At 45.2% G+C, this 18,078-nt stretch overlaps 1 protein-coding gene across 2 annotated transcripts; it reads right to left on the bottom strand.

Moving 5' to 3' along the window:
• Positions 1–569: 569 nt before the first annotated feature.
• On the bottom strand, positions 570–16,324 carry LOC120698915 (cysteine-tryptophan domain-containing zinc finger protein 5-like). Of its 2 annotated transcripts, none has more exons than XM_039982697.1 (12): positions 16,136–16,324; positions 10,252–10,324; positions 10,039–10,160; positions 9,641–9,961; positions 8,358–9,553; positions 7,906–8,255; positions 6,448–7,823; positions 6,221–6,381; positions 5,256–5,416; positions 4,455–4,609; positions 1,301–1,885; positions 570–1,034 (listed from the first exon to the last, which is right to left on the bottom strand). In XM_039982697.1, exons 1-11 carry the CDS (start codon positions 16,307–16,309, stop codon positions 1,682–1,684), a joined length of 4,293 nt encoding a protein of 1,430 aa, XP_039838631.1. In that variant the 5' UTR covers positions 16,310–16,324; the 3' UTR covers positions 570–1,034; positions 1,301–1,681. The 2 variants fall into 2 exon arrangements, with proteins under 2 accessions (XP_039838631.1, XP_039838630.1); XM_039982696.1 differs by having other exon boundaries at positions 1,396–1,885.
• Positions 16,325–18,078: the final 1,754 nt, after the last annotated feature.

The following is an 18,078-nucleotide window of genomic DNA, read 5'->3' as shown; positions in this document are numbered from 1 at the left end:
TATATAGTGAGGACGGTGTGGGCTAGGGTTTCTCCGCGGACGCGGTGGTTTGGGCTTCTGCGGCCAATTTGTCAGTTCTGTCCAAGCCCATTCGGTGCAATGGCTGGCCCAATTTTGCTTCTTTTCTTTTGAACCAGAAGAGCCCAGTTTTGCTCTCTATTGATCTGTACTTCCTGTCGTAGTTACAAATATAAAACTCAGTTCATTTACTCCATGTGCTTATACACGTAGTCAATCCAATGAAAATGTTAACCCTTAATCATGAAGAAGACAAATAAAATTTGCACTTCCATCTTAATTTCCGTAAACGAGCTTAAGTACTCTCATGGAAACATGGAATCAGGAGTGCATGAGTTCTCTAGTGTTATCTCCATTATCTCGACAAAATGAGTTCTCTGGTGTGGAAAACAAGAGATGCTACTCAAGCAGGACACCCAAGCTATATTACAGTCGTCTCACCAGAGAAAATATTAAACAAAATTCTCAACAGAAACAAGACTTCGAGCGTATACCTCTGAATGAAGAGCGAGAATATCTAAACAAAGCACTCTGAATAAAGGACCATTGCAGAATGGAAACGAAACCTCTTTTCATTAGCAGCACGGGCATTTACATCACTTCCCCGTTACAAAGGCAGTGCTCAAGCAGGACCCCCAAACAACACTCAGATCAGCAGCAGATTGCGCCATCGTCATTTATTGTTAGGTTAGCCCCCATAAAAAAATGAATCAAATACTGAAAACTATTTATAGTTACAACTTATACACGGCACCCAAACAATCTGATAGTCCACTGGACCAGCTTTCCCCAGGCCACCAAAGAATCAATTTTGCAACACCAGAACAATTGCAATCATTAAGCAAAAATTATGACAAAATTGTTTCCTTTTTTCTCGTATAATATACACAGGTATCGAGAAAAAGGGAAGGAAACAGCTAAAAGGTTGTCCTATATAAACCCACTATTGGTGTCAGACAAGCCTCATCAAACCTCTGTAACTTGTAAATTTTGACACTCCCAGTGCATCTCCAAAACTGAAATCAATAATACATATCTGTAAATAAACAAATTGTCTGAAGGAGAGTACATCTATGATATTTGGACCCACATATATTAATTAGTAAAAAATAAATAAGTGGCAATTCATTTCATTTCATGAAAACAAACACAAAATGAGCAAAGTCACTTGAGGGGTTACTAGTTCAGGATGATCATAATGGCAAGTCTTTCTTCGCCTACTATATTACTGTACAGGGGCAAGATTCCAAAGAACAAAATATACTGCATAATCATTTCTTACCATTTGCAACAGATGGAGATTAGATTCAAATTCAAAACTTGGATTTGGTTACTCACAGGACATCAAAACCAAGAATGGTGGATGTAGCAACTTACATCTGTACTTTGTATCCCCTTTGCCAGCTCACTAGTCAAATGATCATCGGCAAGAATACTTTCAGGCAACAAAAGTAGACTTGGTAAAATAATACTTTGGCAGTCTGCCATGGTCCAAATGATCACCCCACAAGAGAAGGCAGCGTTAATCCTTTCCATTCACAGACATTTACTCTCTGATCTTGTTTTCTCTACATCCATATTGGAGCCTTGGAGCTACCAATGTAGCACAAACGCCAAAGCTTGTTATAATAGATCTTTATTCACAGGAAGTATTTTCGTTCTACTATTTAACACTATCACGGTTGATAAACTCCAGTGAATGACGAATCAGTTGCAGCAATCCCTTGACGTCATGAAAACTGAAATCAAGTACTTCCTTCACAAGAGAAACACCGTTCACCTTACCCTTTCCAATACCAGAAAGATAAGCAGAAAATGAATTTCGAGATTTTCTGGTTCCCTCGAATGCATTATTTATGTCCTCTGCCTGTAAAATGAAAAGCACACTCAAGAAGTGAAATGGTAACTCACAGATCATGAATAGAAGATTCATGTAGCTCTATTGTCTGCACCATTTCATAAAATTATAACAAGCTCGCAATATAAAACCAAGGGACATCAGCTGTGGGTTATCTGAGGAATAAATAACTAGTGAACACCTGAATTAGCAAATAAGCCAATTTATACATATCCAACAAACAGATTGAAGATTTTGATAATACTCCATCCGTCCCAAATTATTAGTCGTTTTAGCTTTTCTACATACATAAATTTTGCTATGCACGTAGACATAACATATATCTAGATGCATAGCAAAGACAAAGAGGACATGCAGGACTGCAGATGCAAACAAGTGCACGGATACATTTTCTGAAAAGGGGGGACTGTTGAAATCATTGATCTATGTGAGAGTCAAGTCAAAAGAGTGATGTGGAACAGAAAGATCACATGTTATGACTTTAACCATATGTCTGGGACCTAATTCAGTAGCTAGATGAATGTTCACTTAACAGTGTCCTGTAATTTCCATAAAAAAATTTCTCAAATATGCAGGAGAAAAAAGGTCAAAAAAACCGTACAACGCATGCCCCACACACACCACACCCAAAGGGGTTCATCAGGTTACATTCGCGCCTGGGAGAAATTATAGGAGGCGACCACCACTACGGGTAATATAAATTTTACCTATACCTACATGAGACCACTAATTTTTTGATGGAAACTCCATGTACAACCCATGCCGTGACCGCGCAAGGTATTAATTGTCCAGTTTTCGATTGGGATTCGGATTGATTTGTTCTGGTTCTGATTACGATTGACGAACCGTGGAATCATTGCTTGCTTTTGAAATAGTAGAGATAGAGATTATGTAGAGTAAATTAGTTCCTTGGCCCTAAAAAAGTTGAGCTTAGTTTTTTGGCCCTTTTTCAGAACTGGTTATCTGTTCCAAAATCTAATTTTGTTTTGGTTCTTAGCCCTTCCGTTAGTTTGACAAGCTAATGGTGTTAAAAGTAATGAAATTACTCTTTTACCCCTAGCACCAAATGAAACACTACTATGATCGAGAAGAAAAAAATGAAATGAAATCTCCCTGCTTCCCACAAAGTTATTGTATGCAAGCACAACAGAGAGATCGAGATCGGGGACCAGAGATCACGAAGGGCGAGATGGGGATTGAAAGGGTTCAGAGATAGCAAGGAATTAATGAGGAAACTAATCCCTATTACCAGTGCTGATTAACCATGGGCACTCGACGGAGGGGTTTCATGGATTGATTCGCTCTCACCACCTCCTCTGCAAGAAGAACGCGTCCTGCTCCCTCTCGGTCGCCGCAACAGCTCCTAGCGGGCGCTCAGAGCGGCTCACCACGGCGGCGCGGAAGTCGAACGCCTCTTGTGCTGCCACGCGGTTGTTGCAGGGCTTGTGCGCCATGCCCACGCCGCTCAGGCTCGCGCAGGCCTCGAAGACCACCTCGCTCAGTGGCATGCACTTCTGCGGCTGCTGCTCTGGCTGCTGCTTCGGCGACCTCTACGACTGGGACTTGGCCTCCAACGACTATGTGCTCGACATATACCCGGGGTACTCGATGCCGGCCCCCGCGCCACCACAGATGCTCTTAGCGGGGGTCGGGGGCGCGAGGAACGGGGCGGCGACCGGGGCATGCACTGCGCCGTCGCCGGCTGGGGCTTCTCCAGGCGCACCACTCGACTCGCAGCTAGGCCCACGGTGCCCTTGCTCGCGCGGCCAACGCCTAGCTTCGCGGCGTCCTGCTTGCCGTGGCCGGCGCCCAGGCCCGAGGACGACGTGGATCTAGCGGCCCTTCTCTGGCACGGACGAGGATGACGTGGATCCGGTGCCAGCAAGACCTCCATGCCGCCCAAATGCCCACCACCGCCAAGAAACCAGCGCCCGAGCACGGGATAGTCTTTTTGTCTTCAGGGTTACTTTGGTCTTTTTGCACGCGATGGATGTGTTGGCTCATGGCAGCCATGGACGGAATCGACGGACGGGCCAAGGACCAAAACAAAATTCGATTTTGGGCCAGATAACCAAGTTCAATTGAAAAGAGGCCAATCTCAACTTTTTTTAGGGCTATGGAACTAATTTACTCAATTATGTAAGCCAAGAAGGTTCCAACAGGTCTCCCGAACACACTCACACGAGGAACACACATACACAGTAGTTTGGTGCTGCAATTGCTTGCTGCCTTTTCTGCTTTCTTCTCTACTTATGCACAGCCAAGAGCTACAATAAGGCCTGAGATTGAAAGCAACTACTTACAGCTATTACTAACTTGATTGTCTTATTATTCTCACTAGCAGCTGGAAGTCTGCTAACAAAATACCATGGACCTGGACACTAGCAAGTACCAATACAGATACACGCACACACAAGGTTACTGCTAACAAATTACACATCAAAAGCTTCTGAGAGATGATCGATGCATTTAAAAGAAACAGAAAGAGAGAACAAGTTGCTGGATAGCGTTCATATTTCTTGATTAAGCACACAGGCAAATCCTAGCGATAAAACTGAAAATGACACCAAGAACTTACATAAGAAAGCAATCCCATCAAGTGATGATTGTTCCGAGATATGGGATTGCTAGCAATCTGAGGAGAGTATACACCCCTTGCAGAAACAGCCTTAGCAACTGTGCTCTGGATATTTAAGTTATCAATATCTGAAGCAGAAGATGATGGAGACTCGGCTAGAAAAAGAAAGAGAGAAAAATTTAAGAATCAGAATGTTAACCATATAAACAAAAAAAATGGATGATAAACTTAATTGAATTTATCTCACTCCAAAACAAATGAAGATTTACATTGTTTCATGCAGCTGAAAGCTGCATTAGGCATCTGCCTTTATGAGCAAGAGATGTGATCAAAATTTGATACAAGATTCACCAAAACATGTGTAAGGATGAAATTAGAGAATCATTAGGAAACTTACTTTACTTACTACATAATGCGCTAAGCACTTAACTTAGTCAAGACCACAAAAATATAAGTTCTCCAAGACAAGTTCTTGAAAATGATGTTTCCTAACTTATGATAGAATATAAAACAGACCAGATCCTCAGAATTGTATCACCCCCTACTTTTCCGAGCTTTGTTTGAAGAATGTATGATCATTCTAAATCCAGTTTGGTTTGAGAATGGATCCACCACATTTCCGATAAAACAGATAATAAGGTCAATCCATAAAAACAAGTGGATATTGCCATATTGGGATAACCCAAAGGAGGCCATTCCTCAAACCAAACAGGTCATAACAACCCTAATGGCTTCAGATATATTCAAATGATTATGCAGAATTGCAGATACTTGAGCTAAAGTGTATGTGAAAGAAAAAACCTGGAGGAACCATCAAAGATGCTGCCTGCAATGCATGCCTATCTTTAATTGCACCAGGATGTTTAAAGAAAGCTGCCTTCATATACGCCACTTCCACACATTTATATGCCAATGCAGCATTCGCCATTTTCTTAAGTCGCTCAAATTCTGAAGCGCAGAATCTGTTGAATACAACAAAGCCAACAGAGATATTAGTGAATCATACCACGTAAGCACCAAACGATAATGCACATAAGAGTTAAAGAAATAAGTACCATAATGACAATTAAATTAAACTATGGCACGTCAGCAACAAAGGCTTACAAAGGATGGAAGTTCTAACATACTAAGAGCATCTCCAAGAGCATTTCTAAAATCTACTCTCTAAATCATCATTTAGAGAGTCATTTGAGTAAAGATCGTTTTCTATATCTTTATGTTTTCCAACAGCTTTTCTATATCGTGTGCATATTCTAGAGAGTCATTCTCGCTCTTCATCTTTGGCTAGTGAGAAATCCGGAATAGAGGATGTCTATATTTAGATATCCAATTGAAGAGCCTGTTGGAGGGCATTTTTTCACCAAAATCACTTATTCTTGTAAACTAGGAAAGATATAGAGTCTCTTGGAGATGCTGTAAAGTCTAGAACCACATACATCAGATGGAGCTAGGCAACTTTTTCAGAGACCAGTCTAGGAGGAGCTAGACAACTTTTTATTAAGATGGAATGGCACCCAACATACATCAGAAAACCTCAACCAACCAAGCTTGGTTCAGTTCATAACAGATATCTCTTTAGAAACTCATCATTTGTAAAATGGTTGTCAACCAATCTAATCAACTTTCCGTTAAACAAAATAAAAATTTATGTTAAACTCAGGAAAACAGGCACAACTATCATTAATAATTGATAATTCAACTTAAGTGTTGATAGATTGACTGTGGTCTGCCTCATAAAGAAATAAAGCCGTAAGTATGTTTCTTACACACAAAGGTTTCCTGTTTCAGAATATAGTTTCATAGCTTGTACAGAATCCCCTTGTTTGGAGCTATCAACAGTTGGACCCTCCCGTAGAGAAGCAACATGGAGAAATTTCAGACCCGCCTCAAAGCACATGCTTGTACTCTCAAAGTCATCCCCTTTTCCCTGCAATAAGAGACATGATTTGAACAGGAAGAACAGTGAATTAAGAAATGTTCTGAGGAATCGAACCTTCAGACGTTTAGACAAGTGCTTCAAATCTCGAGCTTCCTTCAGCAGAACAGAAGCATTTATTAGATTTGAAGCATCACCATCATCAGTTACTTGCTTCCTAGTTTCCAAATTTTCAATAACAGACTTTTCTATTCGGTTTTCCTTGTAAGAGGCATCACCATTTGATGCATTGTTTAATAATTGATGCTGCTTGCTTCCTTTGACTGTAGATGGATTTATTTTCAGGTCACTATGTAGTATATTATCAGGCTTAATATCCCCATAAGTCAAGTTTGCATGGTCGCTTCGGTTTGAATCAAAATGGGGCGGTGTTTTCCCATTCTGTCGGCCTGTTGGTTGCTTGTGATCACGTTTATCATGTAATGACAGGGCATCTCGATTAACTTTACGTTCAGGATTCAACTGGACATTTTTAATACTGAGCCCAGAACACTTGTTTATAAGGCATGCATTCGTCAAGTCTTGTTTATCTTTCAGCAACTCCCTATCATTCTGAACATGCTGGCCTGTGTCTCCATTGAATAAACCAGAAACATGAGCCTTAGCTTGATCAGAATCAGATCCAACGGCTGTGTTTCTGTTGGAGTATGAAGAACCTTTCTTCCCTGACTCCTGAGAATGCACATTTTCTGCTTCTGCCCGTGAATAGCTTCTATGTTTATCCAAAGGATTCTTATCCGAAGTTCTCAAGGGTGAGGAAGAAACTGAGTCTACAGGTGAGGCCCTCATTTCCTGAGAAACAACTTTACACTCGTGGGAGTTAGACACCTTGGATGAACTCGAAGTGGCCGCTGTAGATGTTTGGGCATGACCTGCATTCCTCCTTGTGGAGCTTTCAGATAGCAATGGATACTGGAAACAGGTATTTTCTTGATGTTGCTCACTTAAACACTCTCTGTCAGCAGATATTCTAACATCATCAGTTTCAGCAAATGTGTCTCTAGAATGGGCCGCTGTCCTATCTGTCTTTGACAACTTCAGTTCTGGCATGGGTTTTTTCTTCACAACACTAGTTCCAACAATATTTTGTTTTACATTTATGTCGGCATTGCTATGCCCTGGGTCATGATCATGCTGGTTTGACTGCCTTCTTTTCAATTTTCTCTTCTTAATAGACGAATCTGGAAGACCAGAGTTTTCTGAAGATGAACCATACTTTCCCATGCCAGGTGAAATACCACTACGCTTCTGCATGTCTTTCAGAATCACATTGGCTGGAGGACTACTTTTGTTTATTTCAAACTCCAAGGGCTGATGCTTCATCACAGGGCCATTGGATTCTTTCTTCATTTTCTTTGATGCTCTCAGGTTATCACGATCAACCCCTACACTACTCCTCATTGGATTTGACTGATCTTTTTCAACAATTTCTCCTGCAGAAACGTAAACCATTAGAATCAAAATAACAGAAAGGTATTAGTAAACTTCACAAATCACAATACTAAGGTGGTTCACCTTTATCTGATGATTCTGCTATCTTCCGTTTTTCCTTGAGTTTAGGGAAGCAATCAACACCATCAGGTTTTCTACTGGAAGGAACATGTGGCTTCTTTGAGGGCTTTGACATATCAGCCAAGTCAAAAGTATTTTCTACATTGGCTCCATCATGGGAACCTTTCAACTTCCCCGATATACTGATGTACTGTATATTTCCATTCAAAGTTGGAGTAATAGCTGCGACTATGCCTGCCGTAGCATCATGACCACCATCCTTAATATTATTTTCAGGTGCAGGAACCATATAAAGAGCACGAAGGGCTCTTGTGGTCTCATCTTCAGTTATTTTGCAGCTATTCATTCCAAGCCTACAGTATGTAGCAAATATCAAAATAATCATGCTTATAGCCTTACATCAAACAACACATATAACAGTACTTGCAAGAAATGAATAAAATGGATGAACTTACAGCCAACTCTGCATGCTACACCGCCATTTTTTGGGAAGTATATCTGGATTCATCCCATAGGGTAAAAGGCGCCAATTCTCACACTTGTCGCAGCACACCCATTGTTCATTTATTACAATAGGTGCTGGCACAGTCAGGGCTGTGGATGATTCTGCAGTCCCATTCCTATATACTAACGGCAAAGGATCTGATTTGTTATCAAACAAGGTAGAGATCTTGAGCTCACCACCATTTCCAACTCCTGATTTGTTACCATTCTCCCCAAATGAAATGGTCTTTTTCTCAAGCTTCACACTCTTATCTTTTGGATATGAATTAGCCAAATCAATTCTATGGTCCAAAGCATAATCTTGATCTTCACCATGAGATTTTCTGTCTCTGTCATCATTCAATTGTTTCTGTGCCTTGAACTTGAGCTTCTTCCCAGACAGGGCAGCTTGCGAAGAGGAAACTTTCTTGTTCTTCCCTTTTATCGGCCCTGAATAATTTCTATCAACATTTCCTTCCAACTCCACGGATTCTGCACTAAACAGGCTTCTCATTTCCATACTTTTGTACTGAGATACTTCCTGTTTTACATGCACTGCTGTTTCCTTGTCCCTCTCCAGCGACAAAGTTTTGCTAGGAATGCTTTCAAGGTGACTAGAACTGATAGAATGTTGATTGTTGTACTCTTCAGAGTTATAACTGTTTTTATATGAAAATCTATGATCAAGTGAAGGTTCTTTCTTACTGTCTTTGTTTTTGTCACTAACGTGTCCTTTTAACGGACCCTTCTTTGATCCCTGCATTTGATCTGAAATCTCACCAGTAAATTTTTCAGACTCGACTGAATTTTCTGTCTTTATGATGATTGTAGGTAAGAAATCTGAACCAGTATCATCTGAAACATTATGCACATGAGGCCTGGTTCCCTTATTCACAGCAGATGGCTTGTTAACTCTGCATTTTGAACTCTTGAATTTGGGAACCCTATCTTTCTTTTCATCATACTTGACTTCCTTGGCATTCTTATCTTTGATATCCAGCCTAGCAGAGGCTGTTTGGCCCCGACCTCTGTGCAATTCTGCTTTGCCATCATGAAATTCAGGTGCTTCATGTTTTATCACAGCTTTAGGCTTTTGTCTCAGTTCCAGAACATTTCCTGTGAGGGGTGAGAGCAAGTGACCTCCAGGAATAAAATGGCAGGTCATTATCTGTTCAAGCAACACAATGCGTTAACTACTTAACTCTCAAAACAATCATCCTTTACCATGATAAACACAAGTAGGGCAAAACTTAACCTCAAAAATGGTACGTGGAGATTCATCAGGCAAAACTTCAGGCACCGGAGCCCCAGCAGTCCCATCTAGGTTGTCTTCCGTGGATGATGATGGGGAAATGTCAAGGCCCAAACCACTGTATATAGCAGCAGTACTTCTTGCCAAACATTTATTGTTATTCACCTTGATACGTATTTTCGGTGCTTTCTGCTCAGAATAATTGATTGCTCTGTTTAACATCTGTCCTGAGAGATTACCATTGCACTCATTGGATATTTGATAGTAGTCACTTTTCCTGCTGGTGTCTAATTTGGTCTTAACAAAATGGTTCTTTTGTGCAGCCTGAAAGTACATTGTAATAGTCACATTTAGGCAGTAATCCTAGTAAGTCAGCATACATAAATTTTGTAGAAGTGTACCTCTGTTGACAAATATGGTGATCTAGAGGCACTGGCATAGTTCAGTGGATCTGCAGAGCTCCTATATTGAGGAAAGGCCAGGTATGCTGGCAAGAACGAACCACTTTTCCCATATAGCGGCCCTATGTATTGTGAATGATTTTTCACATAAGCAAGTAAAAGATCAATGACTCTGCAGAGAAAAAAGGGTGTGGCAATTTTTTGTCCTCTTACCCAAATTCTCAAAAGTTATTGGGCCATCAAATTTCTTACGGAAATGGCCCAACAATCTTTGAACTTTTTCGTCCTGAAAAATTGATACAACATGCTTTGTTCTTTTAGCAGCAGGACCGTATTTTATAGGAGTACGTAAAAGTTTAAAAGTTGATTTCCATAAGGACAGAGCTGTATCATTGGAGTGTATACCAAAAAGATAAAGTATGCATAGAATGAGAAAGCATATGTCTTGAAGCATATGTAGGCATGGAGCAACAAAGTTAAATGCACTCTTTCTGGGCACAGAACTATCAATAGAAGCAGTGAAGCATAAACTCAGCAAGAATAATTCTGCCCTAAAAATAGTGATTATCCACTTACATAATTATAGAGGTAAGAACCCCAAAACTTTCTTATAAAAAAAATAAATCCCTTGAGTCCAAACAAGCTTGTATGAGTTACCTCCCCACGTACGTTAGATGCATAATGAACTCCCTCACTCTTAATAATAACTAAAAGCTGGACTTCACCTATGAATAGCTGACAATATGGTATTTTGAACCCAAAAAAAACTACTCTTGCACACAGGGAAATCAAGCAGCACAATAAAGTGAGCAATATCAATGTAGCCATAGTTATGAATGACAAACCAAATTCTAGAATAAAAACACACGATGATAGTAGTCTTTGCATAGACAGATGGGAACAAGCAATCCACGTGCCAGAACAATGATATGGTGGATAGCAGTGTCGTGGTGTGGCAAACCACAGCCGGGTTGCGGAATGCACCCGCCTCAGCCCAGAGGGTGAGTACTCAGGGGTTAGCTAGCGACTAGTTCGACCTTGCTCAAGAACACGATGAACACAGCCAGGTTAGAGTGGTTCGGGCCGCCGGAGCGTAATACCCTACGTCCACTGTGTGTTGTATTGCTCAAGACTGAAGAGTTGGAGCTGAGTCCAGCGTGTGTCTGTGTGAATTCTTGTGTGCTTGTGGTGTACAGCGAGCGCTACCCTTTTATATCTCAAGGGAGGCGCGTACATGGCCGTTGGGTCCCCGACAGGTGGGCCCAACCGATGCAGTAACAGTAACATACTGTTCATACATTATGGCGTTGCAGGCGAAGGAGATCATACTCCTGGATTTCCTTGCCTGCTCCAGGAATCCCCCGTTCTGCATGTCCAGGCGCTGTCTTGTCGGAGCGGCGCGAGGTGTAGCTAGCGGCGCCGCCTGCCACGTAGCTGAACGGGCCGCGTAGCTTGCGGCGTAGCCGGCATGATGGAAAAGTGTTGTGCCGTCGTATCCAATTAATGCGGCAGTGGGGCTCTGCGCGGGTGCGGCACAGACGGCTGCACTGTGTATCTTGGTAATACGCGATCCACAGTGAGACCTAACAAAGGCTGTTGCGCGTGCCGTGGCGGCAGAACACGCCTGAACCACCCACATTGAATGCGGTGGGTGGGCGAGTCTTCCAGCGGAAGACTCGCGCTCGAGCCTGTACCCGCGCCTGCGGGACACGTGGCGGCTCCGGACCCCCCGGGTGGTATGTTGGTTCTACCGCGTGGGAGGTACGGACGGACGTGGGAGGTCTCGGACCCCCACGGCTGTCAGCTCGGAGCTTCCCTTCCTCAGGGACACGTGGCGTCTCCGGACCCGTCCCTAGGCGGGGAGCGGGTCCGGTGTCGTAGGCCCGGTGAGGTAAGGGCCTGACCCGTGGGACCCGGCTGCTCCGCCCCTTATGGCGTTAGTCGCGGATGACCATGCGGGTCCTGCATTGCTGCAGTAGGAGTGGGTATCCCTCCTACAGGGTAACGACAAGCAGGATTAGAGGCTACCCGCCCTCACGTTGGAGACTCTGGGAAGTATTTGGTTCTAATCTTGCTTGCCTCAAAGAGATACATGACAGTCTCTTTTATAGAGACGACTGACTTGACCCCCAAGCAATATCCTAACCGAATCAATCTATCTTATCTCTTTCCTAATAGACCAAATCAATCTAATCAAATCGGATTGTGCACTATTCACGTGGTACTGTACACATACTACAGTACCGCGTGGGGCCCTGGATTGGCTCCACTTGCCATAACACTTCACCACCCCTCGAAGACAGCTCGTCCTCGAGCTGTCAGATGGAAATGGCCATGGATGCTGCCCAAGGTGGTTGCCATGCAATGTTGAAGTTGAGCAACAAAGGCAAGAGAAGCTGCGAGAACAACAGGCTGCAATTCCCCAATGGTGTTCTTGCAGACGGCGACGGTGTAGTAGCCATGGCCGTAGTAACAGCAGAGGAACAAAACCAAGCCGTCTCTCTAGCTTGGTGCGGATGGTGGGCAGCGCGAAGGGGAAAGCAGCTTTGTCGCCGGTGTCGAGGTAGCGGGACGGAATGGCCTCATCGGCGTCGGTGGTGGTGATGGCGGACTCGCTGGTGCCGCCGCCGCATAGGAGCACGACGCCCTTGTACCTCGTGCCGTCGAGCTGATAGTGGTCCCAGGCTCCCAGCGTCCCAAGGACGACACGGTGGGCGCCTACAGGACTGCAAAGTCCTCCAGCGGCAGGGTGCTCGGGGCAGAGTGACGGATGCAGGCGCCGGCGCACGTGCATGCAGTGCGGGCGCAAGCGCGAGCGCCGTCCGTCCGGTGGTGCCCCTGGTGCCTCTCCAGGCGGAGGCGCCCCTGTCGATGGACCGGCCGGAGTCGTGATGCGGATGGATCCCGCCGAAGTCGAAGATGGTCCCCAAGATGCAGATCGGCTCCGGCATCGGGTTCCCTCGTGTCATCAGAAACAGGGTGCGCTCCTCTCCTCCTGAGGACGGGCTATTAATACGGCAGCCGGCCATGGTGGTGGAGTCGCTGAAGAGGAGCTTTTGAAAGTCACCAGAGGCTGCGAACGGATGAATAGCCGGAGGCGCCACCGGGGTTGTTGGCGGCGATGACGGAGCAGCAGGCTTCGCCGGTGATGGCACAAGGAGTGAAGATGCTGGTGGAGAAGGTGGCAACTCCAACAGTAGCTGAGTTGGGGTCTGCCGTTGCGAGCAGATCGGGGTTGCCGGGGTGGAAGCAAAGGCCGGCTGCCGAGATGCGGAGGCCAGCAGGACATCGATTCCAGGTGCTGCTGCCGGAAGAGGTGCCCTTGGGGCTACTGGTGTCAGCAGCAGTTGCCTCTGGTGCCACAGTGCCTGATGGAGCATTTGGCTTGACCGGTGCTGGGACCTGCGCAAACCGGCGGCTGATTTTGCCGGCAAATTGCTCCCACGTCGGCATGCCACGGTTCCTCTCGATCTTGCAGTACCATTGATAAGCCACGCCCGTCAATCGGAGTGTGACAAACCACATCTTGTCTTCTTCTGTAGTCTTCCATGCATCAAAGCCTTGGTTGCAGCGGTGCAGCCACTGCAAGGGATCGGAACTACCATCAAAGTCTGGGACGTGGAACTTGGGAACTCCCATGGTGGTTGTCAAAGATGACAGCAAATGCGATCTAGGGTGGAATTAGATGAAATTCGTGGAAGAACAGGGGTGAAATCGATCCAATCTGGGCACAAGGGAAAGGATCGATGGGTGGGATTGGGTGGGATTTGGTGGTCGCAGGAACGAAGGCTCTTGATACCAAATGATATGGTGGATAGCAGGATTAGAGGCTACCCGCCCTCACGTTGGAGACTCTGGGAAGTATTTGGTTCTAATCTTGCTTGCCTCAAAGAGATACATGATAGTCTCTTTTATAGAGACGACTGACTTGACCCCTAAGCAATATCCTAACCGAATCAATCTATCTTATCTCTTTCCTAATAGACCAAATCAATCTAATCAAATCGGATTGTGCACTATTCACGCGGTACTGTACACATACTACAGTACCGCGTGGGGCCCTGGATTGGCTCCACTTGCCATAACAACAAAGACATAGAAACCCAAACCCTTTAACTAGCCCCCCCCCCTTCCAAATTATAGGTCGTTTGACTTTTTTAACCTCAAATTTGACCACTCGTCTTATTCAAAAAATTTATGCAGTCATAGTCAAATTTATGTCATTCTTGAAAAAGTTGTGTTGATTAATCAAGCCACAACGAAAGAAGTGATATTTGCACAAATTTTTGAATAAGATGAGTGATCAAACTTGGGGTCAAAAAAAGTCAAACGACCTATAACTTGGAACAGACGGAGTACTTATTAGTATCACTATTAAGTTCTATTGCAATATATTTTTCGTTCATTGTTTCTCTTTGGTTTATGTGGCTCTTGTTGGGTTTCAATTCTAGCCTAACCCAATTTGCTTAGACTAGTGACTTTGCTGTTGCAGTAATAGTCCCCCACACAAATCTACTCCCTCCGTTCCTAAATATATGCCACCAATGACTTTTTTTCAAAGTTTGACCAACCATATTTATTTACTCAATTAGTTCAGTAAAGTGAAATACATACCACTAGATTAATCATCAAATTAAGTTTGACTGTAGATTTATGTATTTGTATAAACATTTATAGAAAAGACAGAAGGCCAAACAAATGGAAAAAGTCAATGGTGTCATATATTTAAGAACGGATGTAGCATTTAGCTAAAAACAATTACATCAATAAAAAACGGAAAATTAATTAAAAATAAGAATACATAAAATAAATTCCACAGAAAAAATCAGAGTAAAACAGAGAAGAATTTACATATCTTCATACGGCACCGATCTAGACAACAGAAATGGATTTGTATGATCCTAAGAATCGTAAAGCACAGTGGCCTACCAAATATACGGTTCTTCTTACTATGGTAGATACAGCAAAGTTCACCGATCCCATAGTAGAATCTATTCATACAATTTACCATCAGAAAAAGAAAATACTTCAAGTTTTACTTCATTAGTCATACAGTACTATGTATTATTAAAGTTGTGTTATGGTAAAAAAAAATATATTTTGGAGCACGAGCTCCACTTGGGTACATCGAGAAGGTACAAAAGAAGCTGTTCTGGATTTAGCCAAGAAGAACAGGAAAACTGTAAACCTTTTTGCTCTATCCTCATTAAAACTTAGGTGCATGCTTCTGTTACCCAATTGAGAATGTGGATCAAATGATCTAGGAAACCTAATATTGAAAGATATCAAATTCAAATCATAACCAGAAAACAGCACGAGCTATGCACAGTAAGTCTTGTACTTGTTAAAAATAGTATCAACTACCACGTTCATCACTCCATCCTGTTGATACACTATCCATCATAACATTGCAGAGTTTTTACCCAAAAGCTCATGAAACAATAAATCATTCCAAAGCAAATGAAACCGCAATGTGCCCGTGAGTCAACCTCGAAACCATGCTATAACCGCCAACCACCTGCTAACATCTTCCAAGTAACAGAAATTTAGGTGTTGTGTCAGAGATACTCCCACTGAAAGCTCCTTAGTTCACCAAAGGGGTACAAAAAATCGCTTTAAAGCAGTACTACGATTCAAGGATTGTGTAAGTAACCACGAACTGGTTCACATTGAATCACCGGGTCCAATACATTACATGGTTCCTCCCGAACCAGCTAGAGCTGGCATGTTAATTGAATTCCTCAATTCCCCCACTGAGGCCAGCGATTAACTGGCAAAACCGTAAAAGCCACATTCACCCGGCAACCACGATAAACCATGTTAGATTCGAAGGGGGGAAAAATAATCAGTAACCACCTCGTATTACACTGCAAAAAAAATGATCTTGAATTCGACAGCGCTGTTATACCAAGCTAATAACAATCAGCGCGACACGAGAAAGGAAAAAAACAAAATTTGCAACGGTGCGACGACCGGAACAACAATCAGCACGTCGCAGAAACCAGGAGGAAACCGCACACCACCAGCTCGTCCGCCACCCATCCGATCCGAAAGGAAAAACAAACAGCCGAAACAAGGAGCGGAGGGCGTCTCTTACTATGTAGGAGATCGCGTCCGGATCAAAGAGCTCGCCGCCGCCGCCGCCGTTACCGTAGCGGCCATACCCGTCCGCGCCGCCGGGGGCCGCCTCGCCCTCCTCCAGCTCGAGCTCCCCCTCCTCGCACGCCATGTCCCCGTGCGGCCCCAGCATCTCTCCCGCGCCGGCGCCCATCCCCGCCGACGATCGGAGGCGCGCCGCGCCGCCGGGATCGCGCGCGGCCTAGGGTATTTCGCCCCCCCGCCCCCCCTCCTTTTGTCCTTTCCTGCGGTTTAGATTTTTTATTAATTTTTTCCTTTGCCCCACCCCCCCCTCGCCCTCGGTGGTGATGTGCGTCTTCCTCGGAGGTGGTCAGGAGGAGAGCAAGGGCAAAAAGAAAAGAAAAGGAGAAATACCAGTAGGAGGCTGTTTTTCCGGTAGGAGTACAGGGCGGGGCAGACAATTAATTTCGTGGGGATCTCAGGTAGGTGCCCGTATCCGACGGTGTCGGCGCTTTTGCGAGGAGGCCCCCCGGGGAACACGGGTTTTCAGGGTTTCCTCCGCGCACGTGGTGGAGAGGGGGTGGGTGCGCGTCGCGTCGGACGGCGGGGATGTGGATAAGGTGGACGAAAAACTGGCTCAGTAGTTTGCTGGGTCGGCTCGGCTCATTAGTGGCTCGACTCGGCTTGTTCACATTTGTCAATAAGCCAAGCTCAACTTTTAGCTCGGTAGAGATAACGAGCCAGCTCGAGCTGCTCGCAAGTTGCTCGCGAGCTCAAACGAGCTAGACGGCATAGCTGTAGTTTATAAATCTCGGCCCAACAACAAGTCTTTTTTGTTTTTGAGAGCCCAACAACTCTGTCCAATCCACCCGAATAAGAAGTCCCCTGCCCCGCCGCCGCTCCGCTCGCGTCGTCTTGCTCCCTCCTCCCTGGTTCCTCCTTCGCATGACGCCGGCCGCTGCTCCCGTAGTCTCCATCCCATCGACGCTCGCACGGAAGATAAAAGGCAGCTGCAAGGATTGCGCGGCCGCGCGTGCCCGGACGGTGCCGCACCGGCGGCGCGCCCCCTCGCTGTCGGCGCTGCACGGCCACCTGGGTGTCCGGTCCCTCTGCTCGCGGCCCCTGCCCGCGGCCCCTGCCGGCAACGCCCTCGACCGCTCACCTCCCGCCGGCGGCGCACGGTCGCCGACCCCGCCGGCGACGCCCTCGACCGCTCACCTCCCGCCGGCGGCGCACGGTCGCCGACCCCGCCGGCGCCGCACGGTCGCCGACCCCGCCGGCGCCGCACGGTCGCCTCACATGCCGACCTCCCCTCCCTCGCATGTCGTCTGCAACTCTACCTGGCTGGCAAGCCAGTGGTGCGCCCCGGCACCCAGGCTCCGCTCCGTGCCTCCTCGAGGTCCTTGCTCCGCACGAGGCCGCGGCCATGGTTCCTGTTGTCTTGTATTCGAGCTGGCTCATTAGCTAAACGAACCGAGCCGAGCCTCATTTTTAACTCGTAAAGATAATGAGCTGTGCCGAGCCAGCTTGTTATGATAACAAACTGGCTCGAGCTGAGCCGAGCTGGCTCATTAGATGCGCGTGACGTGTCGCCGCCGCTCGTGCGGGGGTCGCCGGCGCCCAGGCGGAAAAATGTGAGGCGGGGCAGGCGGCGGCGATCGGCGAGAACGAATTCAAAGCGAGCCTCCGTGGTTGGGCCGCGTCATGTCGTGCATGGTGCACGTGTGGCATCGCGCGGCTGATCTTTTCGTGTTGTTTCTAGTAATAACTTACTACTATGCTACTGCCTCTGTTCCAAATTATAAGTTATTCTAAAAATTTGGAAAGTCAAAATTTTTTAAATTTGACCAAATTTATATGAGAAGATAATAATATTTATGATACCAATTAAGTATTATTAAATTTTTTGTTAGCTATATTTTCATAGTATACATATTTGATGTCATAAATTTTTATATTTCT

This window comes from Panicum virgatum, chromosome 3K (genome assembly GCF_016808335.1).
Source record: "Panicum virgatum strain AP13 chromosome 3K, P.virgatum_v5, whole genome shotgun sequence".
Taxonomy (NCBI): Eukaryota; Viridiplantae; Streptophyta; class Magnoliopsida; order Poales; family Poaceae; genus Panicum; species Panicum virgatum.
Note: the sequence above shows the minus strand (reverse complement) of the source record. Positions and strands in the feature narration are given on the sequence as shown.